At 44.9% G+C, this 21396-nt stretch overlaps 1 protein-coding gene across 2 annotated transcripts; it reads left to right on the forward strand.

Annotated features, from left to right (window-relative positions):
* Window positions 1-1328: 1328 nt before the first annotated feature.
* Window positions 1329-21115, forward strand: LOC121093945 (putative neutral ceramidase C). 2 transcript variants are annotated; one of them, XM_040606929.1, is made up of 21 exons: window positions 1329-1459; window positions 1635-1672; window positions 2585-2655; window positions 3050-3199; window positions 3774-3950; window positions 4326-4453; window positions 5089-5166; window positions 6179-6299; window positions 7706-7831; window positions 8214-8300; window positions 9729-9833; window positions 9967-10048; window positions 10556-10671; window positions 12834-12928; window positions 13592-13631; window positions 14419-14514; window positions 15392-15487; window positions 16120-16269; window positions 17044-17103; window positions 17599-17687; window positions 20439-21115. In XM_040606929.1, the coding sequence occupies exons 1-21, from the start codon at window positions 1329-1331 to the stop codon at window positions 20626-20628; spliced, it is 2226 nt and encodes a 741-aa protein (XP_040462863.1). In that variant the 3' UTR covers window positions 20629-21115. The 2 variants fall into 2 exon arrangements, with proteins under 2 accessions (XP_040462863.1, XP_040462864.1); XM_040606930.1 differs by lacking the exon at window positions 1635-1672 and having other exon boundaries at window positions 1329-1455; window positions 2570-2655.
* Window positions 21116-21396: the final 281 nt, after the last annotated feature.

Consider the following 21396-nt stretch of genomic DNA (forward strand, 5'->3'; position numbering starts at 1 on the left):
TCCAAGACCACGTTCATGTCAGCGATTTTTTTCTGCAGGTTCATTGTTTCCAGGAATATCACCTCCCGGGCATATCCTGCAGGCATGAGCTTTACCAAGCTCCATGCCAGACCCACCATAAGACAGCTGTTACCTCCAGGAAAATTAGAGGCTTTTCCTCACTCTTCCTTTTCTAAATCACATGTCCATCCTACCCCATCTCCACCCCTGCGACAGCTGGGCCACAGCAGGGCCAACACTGCAGCTGCAGCAGGCTGCCTGGGGCCGTGTCCAGGCGGGTCAGGGCCATCCCCGAGGATGGAGACTGCCCACTGCTCTGAACAAGGAACCAGTCCTTTGGGGTAGATATGTGGTTTGGTCACCGGCAGAGAAATGGGATCTGCAGTAGGTTTTATTTACTAACACATCTAAGGACACATGGAAATGTCCAAATCTATTTTAGAGGCTTATTTCTGCCTTATGCAGATGCTTACAGGAAGGGTAAAAGGCCTTTTGCTACAGGTGCCAGTTCCCACTGGGCAAGACTGAAGCCCTTGATGTGACTCTCAGGTGCCAGAGCAGGATGAATCAGAGGTCACCAGAGGTTGTATCGGAAGTGGAAATAGAATATTTTCCCATAGCTGTATTTTGAATAATTTTTCTTGTTAATCTTTAATCCAAAATAAACCTCTGTCCAAAGAGGAAGAACAGTATTTAAAAAGCAAACCCAAAGAGCTCTGCAAATGATGAAGAAAGCCAGCATCTATACAGAGTCTTATCTTGGAAAACTGTCACAACCATTTTTTCTAGTCAGGAGAGAACGGCACTTGGACATGCAATGGGGTGCACTTTCCTCACACTGAGTTTCCGAAATTGACCTTCATTATGATGATGATATTGTTTTCTGACGTGCTTTGAATGCATGAGCAGCAGAAAAGCTGCAAGGTTCCAGGCTGCAGCATTTCTCTTAGCCACTCAGTGAACACAGGATCTGGTGGAAGATTGTGGGGTTTATTTAAGAGACTTTTTCAAAAAAGCAAGTGAAGTGTCCTGGGAAATGTAGGATTGGTATGTTCAGCCATTCACCCTGTCCTATCAGCCTCATGATGGGGAGTGATTGCTGCTCACAGGAGATGTATTTTTTCTGCTTTTAAGCAAATTGAAAAATAAATCTTCACTTCCCATCCTTATTGCTGCCACTGCCTGCTCTGACACTGGGACAGGGGCCACAAACCATCACCAGCTCTTTGGGGGTATGATGTGCTGCTCTGGGTGGGATGCGCCTGACACTGGGGCTGTCCCGTTTGCCTTCCCCACAGGCTCCTTTCTGCTTTCACAGTGCCCCCACCATGTGTGGGAAGAGGTCCAAGTGCTCCTTCTCCCGCCTGGAGGTGATCCTCATCGTTTGCCTGACGTTGATGATCGTTGTGACTGTGGTGCTCCTCACCCTCCACTTTCTCACCAAAGAGAGCAACGGCAAGTTGAGCTATTTCAGTCCCGCCATCACATCTTGCTTGAGTGTCTGTCCAGTGCAGTAATTTAAATTAAAGGGATACAGGTAGAAGGTCACTGGGCCACTGATGAGCTTTCATAATGTCTGTGTATGGTCGTCCCACCCAGCCATGGCACGGGGCTGTTACTGGCCTCTGCGGCAGGAGCACGGTGGTCAAACCCAGCATGAGCATCTCTCAGGGCTCGGATATACAGCCTTGGGGTGGGAGGTGAGGCTGGCTGCAGGGATCCAGACAATCTCCATTCCCTCTCTCTGCCATTTCTCTTCTTTCATTTTTAAAATCATTTTTCTTCATCTCTTCTTTCAGTTTTAAAAAACTTAATAGCATGCAGTAGCTATTCTTCCATGAGTTTGCCCAAGCACTTTGTCCATTCTGTACAGGGAATTCTGCACCTTCGTGGTGGCTGGGAGGAGACATGATCTCCTTCAGGAGTCCTTTTCCTCACTGCTTGCCTGGACATCATGCCCAGAGCTGCTTTTCCCCTCTCTGAGCTTCGGCTGGCTCTGCTGTGATTTTTTTTGAGACCAGGGCGCCAGCACTGGACACAGGACATGCTGGAGGCACCAGGGTGATATATGGATGTGCCCTCTTCCTTCTCTAGTGCCTTTCCAGTAGATCTGACATGCCACCCCCTTCTTCTCACTGCTGCTGAGCTGAAGTTTTTGTGTGAAAGCAGCTCTTACACCCTCAGCTCTGTTTCCTGCACAGTAGTGATGGGCTTGGAGAGCTTAACTGGCAAAGCTAGGCTGCTTCCCCTTGCTGTGAATCATGACACATTTTACACAGTCTGGTGATCCCATCTTGTGAGCTCCCTCTGCAGTTCTTCATGCCTGGTTCACCCTTTACCTCCCCAAATGCCTTGACAGCCCCAGCACACTTTGGCCACACTGACAGCCCATCGGAAACCCAAGCAGACAGTACCAGCTGGATCCCCTTGTCCATAGGTCTGCTGAACCCTCTGGGAATCTTGAGCAGGTTTCAGGCCTGCAATCTTTTTAAAAAGGCTGGGTTGCATCTTCCGTCCCCGATTCTGCTTGCTCATGTCTCCACTAATCTACTATTTATTCTTATTACAGAATCCAGTGAACCAGCAGCAGCGAACCAATACTTACTGGGTGTAGGTCGAGCTGACTGCACGGGACCTGTGGCAGAAATTCCTCTGGCAAGTTGAGGGAACTGAACACGGGGTTGACAAAATACTGATTTTCATCTTATCTGAGTATTTTTTGCAGGACTTCTGGTTTAGAGGCTCTGCCTTGCCAAATGGTTGTTGTCTTCAAATAGGTGAAATTTCTTTGAGGCTTTGAGCAACCTGACCTAGTGGAAGGTGTCCCTGCCCATGGCAGGGGGCTGGAACTAGTTGATCTTTAAGGTCCCTTCAAACCCAAACCATTCTGTGATTCTTACAATCACAGGGCAAGATAGTTGCAGCTGAGTGTTCATGCATTGAATGAGTCCTCTGACCCTCTGGCAAGTCTACTTAGAAAAATACACGCAAATGAATACATCGCTCAATATTTTGGCCGTGTGGGCTTGATGGAGCTCTTCTCTTCCAGATGGGATATGCCAACCCAGACCAGGTGGGTGGTGGGCTACTCTCGCGCCTCTACAGCCGAGCCTTCATCGTGGCGGACCTTGATGACTCCAGGCGAGTCGTGTTTGTTAGCGCCGACATAGGAATGGTGTCTCAGAGACTGAGGCTGGAGGTACGTGGCTGGAATTGGATGGTTGGCACAATCTGGGTTGTTGCTGGTATTAGCATTAAGGCTGTGGTCATGACTAAATAATACTGAGCATCCCAGAACATTGGCTGTTTGCTTTGAGATTTCCTTACAGCACAATCTTGGAGAGACATTGTTTCTGTCCTGAAGAAGAACTTTTGATTCCTCAGCAAATGAGGCTGGACTTTGACAATGTTTTTCTTAGAGGAAAAACTATCACAAATACTTGCGGGTCCTGAATACATTATCATGGTGACTGTGCAGTGCTGGGTCTCCAGCACCGCAGAGGAGAGAGGGAGATGCCAGAGAGCTGGGGAGTCCTTGGGTGATCTGGGCTTCACTGCAAGTTGGCCGTAGAGGTCTGCACTTACCAGATTTTATTATTTTAAGGCTGTTGCCAAGTCAACAGCTATAATCTGTTGTGACACCATTATGGGGGTATAAGGCAGAAAGAGAAGACTGAGGAGAAAGATGAACGGCTGGGGTTTTGGTGAGGGCTGATACAAGCCTCCATAGCCTTTGGGTGTGAAAAAGGGTTTTTAGGGCCACCTCCTCTTAGGTGCTGAAGGAACTGAAGAGTAAGTACGGCGAGCTGTACCGACAGGACAACGTCATCCTCAGTGGCACCCACACACACTCGGGTCCTGGTGGCTACTTCCAGTACACACTCTTCAGGATCACTAGCAAAGGGCTAATCAGACCATCCCTCAACGCGATCGTGAATGGCATCGTAAAGGTCAGTGGCGTACAGCCTGTTGACATGACAGCCCATAAACGCAGGACGTTTGTAACTAGTGGAGATATTGCTGTGATGTTTGTGGTAGCACCTCCAAATGTCAGAGTCTATAAACACACTTGGAGGTGGGTTTATGCTTACCAGTGAAATCAGACTAAAAAAAAAGTAGCCTTGAAATCATTCTTTAGAAAGAGGCAGATGTGGGTGGTTTCAAAGTATTATCATAATTTTATATGATTTTAGACCACTTAAGAAAAAAGCCCCCAAATTCCCAAGAAGGGCTGGGGAGAGGCAGGGAGGAAAAGAGTTTTTCTAGATAATCTCACATACACCTTACATGCATGGACTGATATTCCCTGTCCTCCTGCTTTTCAGAGCATTGATATAGCGCATCAGAACATGAAGAGAGGAAAGCTTTTTGTAAACAGAGGCACTGTAGAAAACAGCCAGATCAACCGAAGCCCTTTCTCCTATCTTGAGAATCCAGCATCTGAACGAAGGAGGTAAAAGCTTCTTGAGCAGGAGAGAAACAGAGCCCTGAAGAGGATCCTTCAGTTGGGACCATGGCCTAGCCTTCTTGCAGCTGGTGTTTCTAGTCATTCATGGGATGGTTGAAAACGAGGAGCTAAGACGATGGCAGAATGACACTGTTGCCATCCTGGGTGATTAGATGTGTGCATCCCCAAAAACTAGTTGCAAGAGTAGGCTTCAAAGCTGTGGTTGCCCACTCCAAACATGCGAGGCATTGTCAAGGATGTGACCTTATACTTTGTGTAAAACAAAACCTCAAAAAAAAAAAGAAAAGAAAAAGAAAAAAAGAAAGTCTTTAGTAGAAGTTGGCATTTGAGTCAGGTGACATGGAAGTGCCATCGTTGGTGCATGAATTTGTGCTTGCAGAGAGCTCTTCTCACCATCCCCTGGAGAAGTAGCACCTGAGGTCAGCAACAACCATAACTCTTCCCTTACCTTCACAGCCACTTCCAGATACTTCTTTAAGGTCTCACTGTGCTCTGGTAATATCTGTAACAACCTCTTCATTTCCTTGCTCAACCTAGTGGAGATTTAGCGTGTCTGAGAAATGCAGAGCGTGACTACAGCTCTGGCACTGATGGCATTTCCCGGCTTTGTTTTCATCCAGGTATTCATCCGACACAGATAAAGAAATGGTGTTGCTGAAGATGGTAGACGAGGGTGGACAGGACATAGGCCTTATCAGGTACTGACCGCTGAAGTAACATGTTTTTCTCGAAATCCTCATAAACCACAGTTCCGTAGCAGTTCTCTTTCTGCACAAGCTGTGCTTCCCAACGCTGCTCCTGGCCCACCAGGCACTGCTCCCAGCTAGTCACCAGAGGGGCTCTGAGGGAAGAGCCAGTGAGAGTCCATGAGTGCATAAACCAGGTCAGTGCCCCTCATCTGCTCTGGGAGATGTAGTAGTACCTGGCCCACCTACAGCTGGGCACATCTCCTGCCATGGCCCAAAGGCATCTGGGAAAGATGGCCATAGCTGGTCTTCCATTGTAGGGGCACAGAAGAGTCCCCTCTGGGGCTCTCTCCATGCCCCCAAAACAGATCCCAGCTCCAGCATCCCTAGGACCCTTTGAGTTCCTCTTCTCTTGGTTATTTCCTTTAACACCCCCTGTTCTGTGGGAAGTGTGCCATTCCTACAGGCAGCATTTATGATGCCCGTCCTATCAACTGATCTGTGGGGCAGGGTTCAGCCACGTGAAGTTCAGAACTCAAGGCCAGGGAAATGAAGTGACGTGCAGTAACGAAGCCATACTTGCGTTTTCCTCATTTAGAAGTCCAAACGAGAGTCTGACTCTGTTAAGAGGAAGAGAAGGATTTTCCTTTTTGTAAGAATGAAGGTGTTCCCTTTTTGACATTATTGACTCCTCCTTGTTTCTTTGAAGCAAGAAAATAGAAATCCCTCCAAAACATAATTCTTTGGACTCAGAAAAAGCTCTCGGTGGCCCTGATAATTATGGTGCCAAATTCTTATGGCCTCAAGACCTGGACCGTCACAGCCACGAGCCCTCCTGGTCGGGAAGGGAGAGGATGGGAATAACTCTGCCCTTGTTAATACATCCCTAGGTACCAACAGTCTCCATTTATATTCTCCCAAAGAAAATTCCCATAAGTCAATTGCAAATACATAGATTGAACAAATCAGTTGCCAATATGTAGAATGAATGATGCATTTCCTATGTCTTCTGACTCCTCTTCAGCTGGTTTGCCGTGCACCCGGTCAGCATGAACAACACAAACCATCTTGTGAACAGCGACAACGTGGGCTATGCTTCTTACTTGTTTGAACAGGAGAAGAACAAGGGGATGCTTCCCGGAGAGGTGGGAGTGGTTTCAAATTACTGAAAATGATGGGAGGAAAGTGTTGCAACAGGGAGGGGATGGTTGGTGCTTTCTATGGGCCAAAGCAGGTTTTTTCAAGCAATGAAATAGGACAATAGAGTAAACACAGAAAGAGGAAAAAGATGAACATTTTGATTTATTTACTTTCTTCCTCTAAAGAAGAGAAATTGCAAGGTGTATTCTTGACTTTCCAAACTAGTAATAAGTGGTATTTATTTAGACTTTAGGAATCAATCAAATATATTTTGATTCGACTATTGGAAATACTAGAAAGGCATGTGTGGGATACTCAATCCAAAGGGATCAATATAGTGCATCTGTGGCGTGACATGAAGTCTGTGGTCAGCTCCAGTTCCTTCTTATGGCTTCCAGCCAGCTCTGCCTGTTCTGCTTGTGAGAGAGCCAGTTCATTTATCCAGAAGTTTTGCCATCCACAGAGGGCAAACACAGCTCCTTTAAAAACCATTATTTCCCCAGAAATGTAAATATGGTCATGAACCCATCTCACAGATGCTTTGAGTCATGAGTTGGTTAAGAGGGTGTCCTGTGTGTATCTCCAGCATGTACCTTGAAGCAGTTGCCCAATTCCTATTTAATACTCTGGGCAAAGGAACACCTGTAGTTCATACCAAAGATGGAAACTAAAGGAAGTCTACCTAATTCCTGCTCTAGTGCATAGCTATGGGTGCAAGCTGGTGCAAGGTGACATGCATGCAAGGCTACAAAGTGTTTGCAGGATTGAGTATTTAGCTGTATGTTTTGCTGGGCACATTGTGTCTAGCAGTCTTACAAGAAAATGGCTCACTGATCAAAATATCTGATGTTGGCGCATCCCATCTCCAAAAGAGGGGAAAAAAATGAGAGTGTCTGTGAGAGCTGAATTCAGCTGACATTGAGTGTGTAACCAATCAAGTACTGCTTGATGTTAACTCCTGCAGTCAAACCCAATAGCTCTAACCCTGTAAATCAGTCATGGTGAAAGCGTGGCAGGAAAAAAATCCTGTGCAAGGTACTACCATGACCCACTAACATCAGATCAGTAACATGAGGAACTGGGGATGTGGGGGGAAGAACTGCTGCTGAGATGGAAGAGGTAGATGAAGAAATGCTGTCTGGATACCAAAGCAGGTATGCAGTGTGGAGGTCCCCCTGAAATGGCAGTTGAAACATGTGCACCCCATTCTCCCTTGCTCTTCCTGTCCCTAAGCCCTGGGACACTCCTAAACCCCCGTTCCAGTCATCTCGGTCATTTCGGAAATGTTTACCAGCATCACACGTGTATCAGCTAGCTGTAAAGCCAGCTGTGACCGCAGGGAAAGCTGCAGGTGGTGTTTGCAATCACTGCAAGGCACTAAAATCCATCTGACCGCACCTGGTTTTGGCAGGGCTCTTTTGTGGCTGCCTTCGCATCCTCCAACTTGGGAGATGTGTCGCCCAACACTAAGGGCCCGTTCTGCGTAAACACAGGGGAGTCGTGCAACAACCCACAGAGCACCTGTCCCGTGGGGGGGGTAAGTAACTCGTACCTGATCTACATTAACTGCCGAGGAGGAGAAAACTCGGGATGGAGCAGCAAATACAGAGCCGTGTGCTGGAACATTGTGCATGAAGAGGACATTAAACAAAAATCACCTCTTTTTGGACTATTCTGGATAGCTCTTTCAGGCACTTACTGTGTCTTGTCCTCATACACACTTTCCAGTCATTCAGCTCAAACTTGCATCTACCTTGCTGCAAAGGTTAGTGCAGTAACCTGGTGCCCAAATTTGAGATGGCTGGCAAGAAGCAATTAGTTCTCACAGTATGACAACAGCTTGGGAACTCGTCCACTTTGCAGTGCTACACATTCTCCATATTAAGTGATCAGTAGCATTTAAACAAATTTCTTAACAGGCAACGATGTGCATGGCCATGGGTCCCGGTAAAGACATGTTTGACAGTACGAGAATTATAGGACAGAATATCTACTTGAAAGCAAGGGTAAGTGATACTTTGTTTTACAACTGTGCACGAATGCTGTTATTACAGGAGTGCATGTTTGTTTAAGGAACTTTCTTGCACTACTTTTTGTGAATGTAGATTTAAATTACTCAAAAGTCCGTATCTATACACTTAAGGAAAAGTTTCCTGATTTTTCAGAAGGCATGCACTTTTATTTAGGTACGTCATTGTAGGCGTCACAATTTGAAATGTTGGTTTGGGCTTTTAATATCAATATTCCTTATTGGTATATAATGTGGATATTGCCCCTTATGATCTCCCCCTCCCTCCCAAGCATGCATCTCAGAGGTGTCATAATGGGAAAAACCGCTGGTGTTGAAGACTCCCAGAAGAGCTCAGAGACACCACCACATACCACTTGTTGGCCAGCTTTGGCACCACTCTGCCAAACTAACCCAAATGTGAGTTAAAATGTGCCAGCTTAAACATCCACGAAAGATACTTATCTTGCCCTGCTTGACTTTGCATTTACAGTGTCTTCCACCCGATGGGTTCCCTTATGTTGCCTGTGTCCTTGGGCTCAAAAGTCACCTGAATTTACTGGTTCCCCTTCTGCGGGTTCGTGTAACGTGAGAGTGGTCAGTAAGAGGGACGGCACCTCGTAGGAGCTGGAAGGGGCCCAGCAGAGGAGTAGGAGCAGAAGGCTTGATGGTGGCGGTTTCCCTTTAATTGCCATTTCAGATGCTTGGCCTGATGTCACTCGAGGCTGATCGTGACTTGCAAGTGAAAGGTTGTCCCAGTCGGCGTGGCCCGGCATGTGTATCAAATGGCAAGGGAAAACATTGCTGTCAGTTTTAACACTGCAGACTCTTGGCCTTCGAAGGCTGTCCCCTCTATTCTTTCCTGCAGTTACAGGATTGTTACTAAATCTGTGTAACTTCTGGCAACACTTTCTACGAACCAAGTTGAGGCATGTGTGCCAGAAAATCATTCACTGAAGAGCTGAACGGCTTATCCATCAGCTGTATAGTAAATGCATGGTAATGTCCATGTGTTTTGAACCAATGAATGCAATGAAGTGCACCTTCCTCATAGAAAATATTTCTTCAGGTTGGCCTAAGATGTGAGAAATGCCAGAAGGTTGTAACTAGGAAGAAGAAGTTGCCATCTTCATGGAATAGGTGCCCATTTCAGCTGTAAAAAAAAGGCGTGCACAAAACTGACCACAGAGCATCCTCCCCGTGTTACTTGAGCCAGGGGGAGCCTGCAGGACTTGGGGCATGCAGGATGTGGGGGCCAGGTGATAGAAACAAAGGAGTTTGGGAAATACACTCTTGCTTTAACACCTGGAAGAGGCCACTGGAAAGTGTCAACAGAATGAAGAAATAATCCATATAGTTGAATCTCAGAAAAGTTACATTCCTGATTTCTTCTTCCTCAAGAATTTCCACCTTTTGTGTCCCCTAGGATCTGTATGAAAAAGCTTCCCAAGAGGTCACAGGACCCCTCAGCTCAGCCCACCAGTGGGTGAACATGAGTGATGTCTCAGTGGAGCTCAATGCTACACACATGGTAAGAGCAGGAGCTCCCAGGACACAGGCATAAGGAAGGAAGAAATGTTGTATTCTCACAGCAGGACATGGCATGCTGAGGGGAACCGGTTTTAAAATATTTCTTTTTCATTCTTTTCTCCCTTCTGATTCAGGTTAAAACATGTAAACCAGCCTTAGGACACAGCTTTGCTGCGGGGACTATTGATGGAGTGGGAGCTTTCAACTTCACGCAAGGTAATTTAGGGAACAGATGTCAGTACAGCTTCGTACAAATGGGGAGGACATGGGGCATCTCCCAAATAAATTCAAACCACCAGGGTCATTTAAGAACATCAACAGCTGGTTGAACCACAGTCTTGAAAGGGATGTTTTTAAGGAAGGTGTGATCTTACAGCCACAGCCCGCTTGCAAGTTTGTCTGCATTCATTGGAAAGCTTCTGGAGAAGGATACAATCATGCTCTGAAGGAAGGAGAGCGCTGGGTGGGCAGTGGGGAGAAGAAAAAGCTGGCTTTGGGGCAATCTTTTTAGTTTGTTCTCATTAACCTGAAGGCTGCCAAGATGAAGCTCAGCTGGGCTAAAGCTTGGCTTTTCAAACCACCCCAGAAAAGGGACATAGTCAGAATCCACTGAGAAATTATCCTATCCCACTCAAGCAGGGAGCGGGTAATAAGTGAGTTTTCGGTCCACTAGCTGCTGGAGCAGCTGAAGGAACAGCATCTAAAAGATCTTTCCCTCTCAAGGCTCAGTAGAAGGGAATCCATTTTGGGATGAAATCCGGGACCAGCTGCTGGGGGAGCCATCCAATGAAACAAAAGCCTGCCACAAACCCAAGCCGATCCTCTTCAGCACTGGAGAGGTAAGGGTACACCAGTGCGTGGCCTGGGAAACACAGAGGTTGCTGATCTGGGCTAGGTTTTGGTAGGGTGCTACAGATGATGTCTGTGCCAGCCCATATGGGGAAGAACAAGGAGGGAGAGCAAGCTGCATGGGCTTTGAAGACATGAATATAGAAAGCAAGAATGAGTGTTGCCATTAGTTTGCATCAGAATGAGAAAGATGGAAGTTTTCCTCTTGCAGAGCATCTTTTCCATACATCCCAGGAGGAGGGACCAGACCTGCTGCTCTCATTAGGGTCAAAAAGCCCAACTGAAGATCCACCCTGGCCTAATTCTCTGTCTGTGGAACAGTCCTGAGCAGGATGCACAGGAAAAATACACAAGGTCAGGGAAAGCCAACAGCATGTGGAGCTCAGTGTTGCCCCCCAGCAGTCTCTGGTTTCAGGACTTCGTCTGCTGGTGCTCATATCTGGGTGGATTTTTCTTCCATCCTACCATTGGCTTCCTCTTTAATCCATGAGAAGACCTTTCTTTTTTGTCATATGACAGACTGGTCCATGCAAAATTAAGTAGCTTGTCACGGTGCCTTGTGGAAACTCTGGGGACTGTATCAACTTACCCACCCTCTCGGTGTCATCTTCAAAGGTTTCTACCAGGCTTTGACTTCCTCTGGAAATGTTCTGTTGACTTCTCTGATTTTCTGTCATGTTTATGCAAGTGTCTGATAGTTCTGAGAGCTATAACATCGATGCCAGACTTACTCATCCATGGGTAGAATCGTACCAGGCTCTGGCTGGAGGTACCCTGGGGAGGGATTCTCCAGCACAACCCCAATCCCAGCGGGACCAACACTGCAGCTAATGCACGTTGCTCAGGGCCCTGTCCAGACGAGGCAGGGTATTCAGCAAGGAATGAGATGCCCCACTGCTTGAGTCTCCATCCCAGGGATGCCCCACTTACACAAGGAAGGGCTATTTCTTAGGGTTGGCCTCTGCAGAGCTGTTGCCCTGTGGGTCCCAGCCCATCTCCATGCTTGGGGCTGCTCTGTTCTAGGCAGGACTTGGTGATAGTTCTTGCTGAACTTTGCCAAAATTGTACTTAAAACTTTAAAAAAATTTGATGCCCCATTTTCCACCTGCTGTTTCCTTGGCATTAAAGCAAATGCACTGTAGTGGAGTGGGATTGTGTCCAAGATCCTTTAGAGCACTTAGATGATGCCATCTGGATGAGGCAATTCATTGTTATTCCTTTCATCAGCCTCTTGAAGAACTTTCCTTGTGTTGCTTTGTGTTCAATCAGCTCCTCACGTCATCTCCCATAAAAAGAGGTCCCAGCACAGAGCCTCCTCCCACCCCACCTCCTCAGTCCAGGGTGGTACTACTAAGAGTAAATGACACTTTGTTCTTATGACTTTAACACATTTTGAGCATCCTTTTATGGATGCTTTGCAGGCCTCCTGCTTCTGATGTGCTTCACAAGGTATTGTCATTCATGTTTTGCCCTCAGTAAATTGCTCTTCAAAAATATTTTTGGCTTGCTGAAGCATTTCATTCCCTGGAGCCATGCCACCCTTGAATTCTTGTTGTTCTTAATTTCCTTTTAACAGGCTTCTTCATTTTTATCTAGTTATTTAGGACAAAATGCTGCTGTGGCGTGTGTTCTCGCTGCTGCCAAATGGTGCTGAGTCTGAGTATGGTGTGGTCCCTGCTAGGGAGCAGTTTGAATTCAGGGCTAGGCTGAGGGTCCCTCTGGGTGAAATTCTGCTTCACAACAGACTGTGCATTTGCTCAGCTAAGGAAGAGGTAACTCATTTCCCACCACCACCAGGCTCTCTGATTTCACTCATTCACTTTTGCTTTCCTGGTTGGATGATCACCCTTATTGATCCTAACACTATCCTTTTCCCAAGCAGGTGAGGAATTTCTAGGTGCTGCCCTGACCTTATTTACACACTTTGGTTTAAGCTACCCCTCTGGCAACACTCTTTTTTTGCCTTACCCATAGTATTTACGTGTGCCTTATCTGTCTGTTATGGTCAGACAACTTGCTGTACATGTGGAGGTAGAATGCCTACAAAGTACATTTATTTGCCTAATTTATGACTGTAGGAAGGAAAACACTTCAGCTATCTTTTTTTTTGCTGCTATTCTACAATAGTCATACCTACTTTTTTTCACCTCAGATGACTCGGCCTCACCCATGGCACCCAGACATCGTGGATGTTCAGATTGTTGCCATTGGATCACTGGCAATCATTGCTGTTCCTGGAGAATTCACGTATGTATTTCTTTGGTCCGGCTCTATGTAACGCAGCTGGCAGCGTGTCATTCAAACTATCTGTGATACTTCTGCATGCAAGTGGAAAGGGGGTGTAAGCTCAAAATTGTGCCAAATATGAGAGCTGTGCAGGCACTGCACATATATGTCCACTGCGTGTACTTACTTGTGTACTGTCTCCTCTGATTATCTGGGGTTTCCCGTTTTCTTCTCTGTTTCATAAACTAGCCATGGGAATGAATGGTATGCAAACAAGCTTCCTAAATAATTTTAACTGTTCATTACAAAATGCAGTTTCAATGAAATGAAAGGAAGTTGTTAACTTTGATTTTTTTTCGTGTCACAAACACTGTAATGATGAAGTGCACCGACTGTTGATAATACAAGGTGAAAATCTTAATAGGATAATGATTTATTTCTAGCACCTTATCTTCTACCCCACCCTGTCCTGGGGTGCCTCCAGCCTCACCCTGGCTGTGATGATGTATGTGAAAAGTTTTGAGGTGTTTTGGTTGAGTTCATCAAAGAGAAGCCTTAAGGGATGCTGAACAACTCTGCAAGTACTATGTGTATTTCTGGTGGTGTGCTGCATGTCCAGCCAGTGATTCCTGCTTTAGCTCTCTGCATTTCTGGAGACTGACGTTGTTCCCTTAATGCCCCTAGGACCATGTCTGGACGCAGGCTACGGGAAGCTGTTAAAAGAGTAAGTTGCTGAGGAAGAGGTTTCTCCAGAGCACAGCATATCTGGAACTTCATATTTCTTGATCCTTCTGTTTTTTCCCTTGTATCCCCCCAGCTTGGGTAATGGGTCTCGTGTCATAGATGTTTCCTCCTCACAGTTGCTTCAGACACATTTTGCATGTGCTTACTGACATGCAGGGTAAATTAATATCCTCCCCAAAAGAAGCAAACTGATCGAGTTTCAATCTATTAAGCTAACAAAAGCTAATTCAGCTGGGATCCAGGCATAACTGATGCTAGCAGGAGTTCTGTCTCTGGGATGCAGGGGTTTAGCTCCTTAATCCTCACTGGGATTTTGCAATACAAGAACAATTGTTAAAAATGGCAAATGTATTTTTCTTGTTTCCCTGATTGATATGTCCTGCCTGCAGCTTCAGATCGTCTTAATCTCAAATGCTGTCTCCACAACTCACTGAGCCTGTCTCACATAGTTATATCACCAGTTTTTCTAGGAGTATAGAGACATCAGCTTCAAAAAAACCCCTAAATTTACTGAATTTACTGGAATATGAGGTAATTTCTCCTCTTTTTCTTTGAGAAGAGAATATGAGACATTAATAAAGGCAAATTGCACTTTTAGGGTTGCATTCCTGATCATCCGGCCCCCTTCCCAACATAACTTTGTGATAAAGAAAAAACATGAAGAAACAAACAAAACCCAAACCCAAACCAATAACAATTGCAACAACAACAATATAATTCTGCATTAAGCAGTTGTTAGAAGATAAGTGATTTATTTCCTTTCTTAGGAATTTGATTCTCACGGTGGACCAAGAATGGATGTCGTAATTGCAGGTCTGTGCAATGTCTACACCCATTACATTACCACCTATGAAGAATACCAGGTAAATGGTAAAACTGTAGATTGAACATGTTTAATTGAATTCAGGTTTTGTCCATATGGGATGATAATTCATGTGAAATTATGTATGTTTAGAGTACTTATTATTTGCCACAAAGATCAGAAGAATCTGTGGCAGAAGGAGACGACCTTGTTTATTCTGGTCTAGACAACAGGGTCCAAGGGCCAATGTGGTTTCCTGACCATAGCTAGAGAGTACATATGGATGCTTTAATGTGGAAATTGTCAGATGTAGGGAAGACATCTATCTGAAGGGAGAGCCTGTGAATTCAGATCTGTTTTAGTAATCTCCTGATGACTTGGATGAATTAGAATTTACCTTCATAAGGTGGCAAAATTGCCAGAAGAAAGATTTGGAACTGCAGGGTTGTAAGGTGAACATGAATTGCAGTGCCATGTTGCTGTGGGAAAGACCACAATACGGCTTGCAGGACCCTGTTTTAAGGTTCCCCACAGGGCCTGGTAGATGCTGTGCTTTGAGATGTGGACCACTGGATGGACTCCCTGGTTTTAGAAACCCTAAACTTGGAGGGAAAGTTGGAAGAACTGGGGTTGTCCAACCCAAAAAGTTGGAGAGGAGACAACCTATACCATAAGCCTTTAAAAGAGTAAAAGAGCTGTGATAATTGGAAGAGTGACAACCGGTCCTCCCTGTTTGTGATGGATTGGAGAATGAACAGTAACCTGAAATTCCAGCAGAAATACTTAGGCAGGTTGCTGGTCTCTCTCCCTAGCAATAAGGGAGTAAACAAATCCCTGCACGTATTATGTTAATCTTGTCTTGGCACAGTAAGATGAGCTGTATAAACTGCTCAAAAGAGTCCTTCAAACCCTCCTTTTCCAAATTTGTCCTTTGCTAGGTTCAACGATATGAGGCTGCATCGACTATTTATGGACCACACACCCTTGCTGCTTATATTCAGCTGTACAGAGGACTTGCAAAGGCTATTGCTACGGTACTCAAAATTTTCTATATACCACATGCAGATATTTCAGTCCTGTAAATGGTGATGGTTATATTTGTTCCTCAATGAGGTTGCATGATTGCTACCCTCTCTTTTCTTATAAGAAACACCTTTGAGAAATTCTCATGTAATATGAAAATAATTCCTGTAATGGGGGTCTCATACCACTTGAGAAATTCTGGATTTTCTTTGTTCAAAGTTTAGAAAATAGGTACCTCCAACCTTTCAGCACAGCTTGAAGTTGCTACTTTTCTACCAAGAGGAAAAAAAAATGTGCTGCATTTCTGCTGTACATGGCAATGTTCATTACCTTTGTATCTCCAGGCAATGTAAATGTGCAGGACCAGTGGGAGGGCTCTGCCTCCTGAAGTTATGGGATATTCTGGCAGGTGGATTTGGAGGACCTCAGCAACAGGGCAGCAGGTGTCCTGCAGGGATTGCTTCTGCATACAGAGTACAGATGAATTGCCTGTTGTTTGTTTTTATGCTTAATTTATTGCCCTTCTTTTTAAAATCTACCTAAGCAATGGACTTAGATAAAGAGTCAAGGCATTGATATGATTCATCAGGCAGATACTGGTTTTCTATACATATGTATAACGAGCACCTCTTCCCTCTCCCAGAATACAGTTCAGGATTTACCACGTGGTCCAGAGCCCCCATTTTTCAATATAGGTAATGTGACCTTGGTGCCTCCTCTCATGGTCGATCGCGTGCCAGTGAATAAGACATTTGGGGATGTGCTACAAGAAGTGATACAACAGTATCGAGCGGTGAGAGTTTCAAGGATTTGCTAAAACCTGTTTAGGAAATAATCTTTAACTTCTTATCCCTTATCTGAAAAAATCTATGTTTTCTAAATGATTGTGGTGCTCTCAGACCAAAAAGGTCTCGTAGCTTTTATTGGGCTTGGTTGAAAAGACAGAGACAGAGCATTTTCATGCCAATGTAATTGTACTGAATGGGATTAAAATGGGTGAATGAAGGGGAAAATAAAAGCTCTTTGTTCAACATGAAGATTTCCCCTTCTGCTTCAATATAAAATAACAGTTGATGATTAAATAGGCAAATATTGTACAGCAATTTCTTTACAAGCAGAAATCAGGTCACCTTTGATGCCTCTGGTATGTAAATGAAATAAATGTGTCAGAAAGGGTTCAATTTTCATTGCTCAAAATTTAGATAAGGTGTTCAGTTTTACTGTCTCCAGCAGTAAGGTAGGAAGAAGGCAGGGAGGCATTCTTAAATATCTCACCTACTTCACTCCATCTTTCACACAGAAATCTTACATGCTATGGTGGAATTCACCCAGCAAGCAGGACAAGTGGAATGGCAAGGCACAATACACCGGTGCACAGTATAAATTGCCCATTGCTATTGCAACAAGTGAAATTATAAAGAATTTAAACCAAAAGAAAACAACCCACCCACCCCCCCACCCCAAATCCAATGAAACCACTGGAAAACTTGTATGGTACCTTCAAAGAATGTTCTTAGTGTGCAATATGCTGCTCGGTCTTTAATATAAATCTCAATTTTCCCCACAGACAGAAGTTGCTGAAGTAACTTTTGTAGGCGCAAACCCCAGGAACAGTGCAGAGAACGCGGTAAATATGGTGCAATGACACTGGAATTGGGGATGTTCAGGATCAGTGAACATTTAGTTACTGCCTCTCCCTGATACATGGAACCCATGCCATGTGTTAGGCCACGCATTTTTTCTCAGCCAGTATCCAGTGCCATCCAGTTGTAGCAAGCATGGTCTCTAGTCTCCATCCTATCAGCCCGGTGCATTATTTTAATAAAACAAAGAAAATTAGAGAAGTACTTAATTTGTCTCATCACTCATCTTGCATAGGCATTGATAGCAAATACCTCACCTGTCCATTCTCTTTTTAATGATCAATTTATTTACTTGTTCTTTGCATAATTTATTAGCTTAAATTTGTGCTTTGGCAATGAAAAGAAAGCATTTTTCCCAGTAATTACCACCTTTGCCAGTAAAGCACACAGAAACAGAGGCCGTTCTCCAGTTTAAAGTGAGACAGATTAGTAGGGATACCTGTACCTTCAGCATCTGGCTAACTGTTATTTTATTCCAGACGAAACACAACTTCCTGACGGTAGAGAGATACACTAATACTTCAGACAGCTGGCACGTGGTACAGAATGATGCCTCCTGGGACACCAGGTGGGTGCTCTGACCAGATTTCACTGTTCCACAGATTCCATAGAGTAATTAGAGTTTAACATGAAGGGGTTTATTTCAAAGCTCCCAAATGTAGGTTGGTCTTGTCCCTGCAGATTATGCTCTCTGGGGACAGATTGGTCCATATTTAGGTGGCTGACTTGTCAAGACCACAACGTTTGGTCTTCCCCTTGGGTCTAGCTTCTGCAATGAAGGCTTGTAAGTTTGGGAAAGGTAGAAGGAAGAGCAAGGTTCATGGTCCAACTTGTTCAGAGACCACATCCATCCAGCCGCCGTACTGTGTTGATAAATAGGGTACCAAACAGAAAATATGAGAGGTTCACCAGAGCAGGGTTAGGTCACCTTTGCTGTGATTCATAAAGTAAAAACAGTCACCTGCCTGCACTCATAACTCTGCACTTCTTAGCACTTACCCTCTGTTTACCTTGTTGCTCTCAGTGATGTCACCTTTTCCTGTCAAGTTCCCTACTTGAGTATGGGAAATGATGGCATTTTATCACCCATATATGTAGCCCTGCCTTCTACCCTCCTCTTCCAAAAACCCAACAGATTTCCCAAAATCTTGGCCAGGAGCACTGAAAATGTTTAATAACATGTCACTCAAGAATATGAAAAACATAAAAGTGCAAAACTTCAAGAATGTGCTGCCATAATGCTGGAGAGATGGGAATCTAGGCATCCTATTTCCCTTATTGAGAAAGGTCAGACTTCAGATCTCTGGATGATGCTTAAATACTTCTGCTGATAAGGGAGAGGAGCTGTTTGGCCTTCTCCTGCCTAAAGGGGTGTCCAGAAGGCAAAGGCAGACAGTAATGCCTCCCTTCCTGGTGCCCCAGGCAAGTCCCAAACAGCCCAAGAAATGGGAAATGGTTCTGTTAAGATGAAAACAAGTCACTTTTTACAATGTCAGTGTGTTACATGTCAGTAATTAATGGGATGGGGACAAGAAGCATCACAGTTTTTTACTAGATATTAGCAAAGCCAGATGCTGTTTAGTGCAGGAAAAGCTAGCGTTTAATGCCATTTAATGTGATGACATTGCAATAGGAGAGTAGCACAAGTGAACACATTATGTGTTAGCTTAGAGTTGCAAAGTGTTAAATAGCTTATAACTGAATTTGTAAAATGCGTATTTTTAGGAATCAAAATATATGAAGGTTTACTCAAAGGAGGTGCAGCTTTCAGGGAAGGGGATAGATGTTATCTGCGCTTTGTCCTGCACTCACCGTTGCAGGAGGGACAAACAATGCAGACTTGCCCTTTTGCTGGGTGCTGTCTTGGTGTTTGCAGCAGAGAAGTGTTTGGCCCCACCTGCGTTTGCCATGGGGGAAGTAATTGCTTTCCTGGGACTGTTTAGGAGGAGGGACTGAGTTACAGGCAGGAATTTGCCTGGCCCTGCCTTTAGCAAACAGCCAACGGAGATAAGTCATGGTTAAATCCCCATGAGCTCATCTGGGAGAAGCCTCTTCCCTGGAGGGATATGAGCTATGTTCCAGTTCTGGAGTCCCAGACTTGGTGGTCCTGGTTCACTGAGCCTGGAGGGCAGGATGGGGAGGAGGCTGGATGGTGGGATAGATCTATCACAGCAGCATTTTTAGGTCACAGGTTACAGCCAGGCTCAGGCTGCAGGTCTCTGTTTCAACCCAGCTCCCACCAGGACCAATGTTGCAGCTATAGCAGGTTGCTTGGGGCCATGTGCATGTGAGTCTGGGTGGTCCCCAAGGATGGAGATCCCCCAGCACTTTAGCCTTGTGCTGTCACCTCACTGTCATCTCCAAAGATAACATCGTCTTTGTCCCAAGACAAGCCAGTGCAATCCACAGCTAAGACCTTGGACAAGAGCAACCAGGTGGAAACACGGGCCCTGCGACAGCCTGTGGCCCCTGTGTACCAAACCAAATTTCCCCCACCATTCACTGCTTTTCACCGGTCATGTCTGTAAATATTTGTTTCAGTCTTCTCAGTAAGACTGGTATGGGGAAACTTTTTATTACCATTGCTGATGAATATTTTGTTCATCTGCTTCTGATCTGCCCTGAAATGGGGGTGCTGCCTCAGTAGGACTCGACAACTCTCATGTCTGGCATGGATACAACTAGGGGGATATTCAGAAGTGCCTCTCACTGGCAGTAGCAAAAGAAGAGCAGGTTAATCTTCTTCACCTGCCCAAGAAGTTCTCCACCATGGCCAGCTGAAAAATCCCTCACCCCTAGGTGTTTAGAGTTTTGAGGTTGAGCAGAAGTGGTTTTACACAAGGAGTCTGCAAAAGGCAATGAGAGTCTGTTATGAAAATGGGTGCCAGAAGCCCTGAGCTTGATTGTGATAGATTTTGCTTGTGACCTTCAATAAATACTCATCCTCTTGGTCAGCATTCCTCCTGCACAGGGAAGACTTAGGCTGATGAATATTTCTCACGGAGGTCATGTTGTATGAGGTTATGATATGGAGTTGGGAATGTAAGAACGTGCTGGTAGAAATATTCTTTATCTGCAAAAAGGACCACTGACTTGTTTTTCCACGTTTCCAGATGTTTTTCAGCCCTGCCAGGTTTTGGAATGTTTTTTTTGGTTGCTGCTCTGATAACTTAAATATATGAGGAAAGGTTAAAAGAAGGTCTTAAAATACGCTTTACTGGAGTGCCTTCGTCTTGTTCTACTTAGTGAGCTCTTGGGATATTAAAACAAATGAAAAGTGGATGTTCTTACTGACTGCAGTTTTTGGTTTGCCTGCTAGGTTTTACTGGACCAAAGGATTTCTTGGTCGGAGCACCGTGTCTATTGAATGGCACATCCCTCTTGGCACAGAGCCAGGCATCTACAGGATACGGTACTTTGGGCACTACAGGAAAAAACTCTCTCAAAGTCATAGTGTCTCTATTCCATTTGAAGGCACATCTTCAGCATTTGAAATCACAACTCTGTAGGTGATCTCATTCCTTGAAGGGATTGTTTCCTTTGAGCTGTAGATTTAATATCTGTGATGTTCACAATGCATGCCTGGGAGGTTTTTTGTGGCATACGTGACTCTATACATCATTGCTGTCCCTCAAGCGCTGCGGGTCGTCCTTTGCCATGCAAAGCTCAACTTCCTGCAAAGTTTTGACTTTTACCTGCAGTTCAGTCTCACCAGCCCAATATATTCTCATTTAGGCAGTTCCCATCCTGTCCAGATCTCGTTGCAGTTGATTCTTATGGTAGTAAAAGATGTAACTGTTTTTCTTTAGTCATTAAACAAGTGCTTATTGATTGTGAATAGGCTCCCTCTGAGAGAATCAGTGCATATTGGGAGCTAATCCAGACCATAAATCAGTCCATAAATTTGAGCCCAGTCCATAAAACTTGAAAGAGCTGGTGAATTCACAAGGCATCAGAAGAGAAGACTCCTCAATCGTGCTTGAAGTGCAAAGCTGACCTCTTACCACGGTAAAGGGATAAATAATATAGATACTCCTCTGAAAGTTTTGAGTATTATTTCATTTAATCATTCAGGTTTAGGGTGTTTAGGGGATTCATGCTTTGAATTAAAAGACACCATGGACTATGGGTGGCGGTGGGACAACAGTGTCATTTGAAGTGAATTGCACATAGTTCTCCATAAATCAGTGGTCTTGGTTCACAGGTGCCTGATGAGAGTGGCTGTGTAGGGTCCTACCTCAGAGGATAAGGAAAGGAAGGTCAGTCACTCACACAAT

This window comes from Falco naumanni, chromosome 9 (genome assembly GCF_017639655.2).
Source record: "Falco naumanni isolate bFalNau1 chromosome 9, bFalNau1.pat, whole genome shotgun sequence".
In the NCBI taxonomy this organism is placed as follows: domain Eukaryota; kingdom Metazoa; phylum Chordata; class Aves; order Falconiformes; family Falconidae; genus Falco; species Falco naumanni.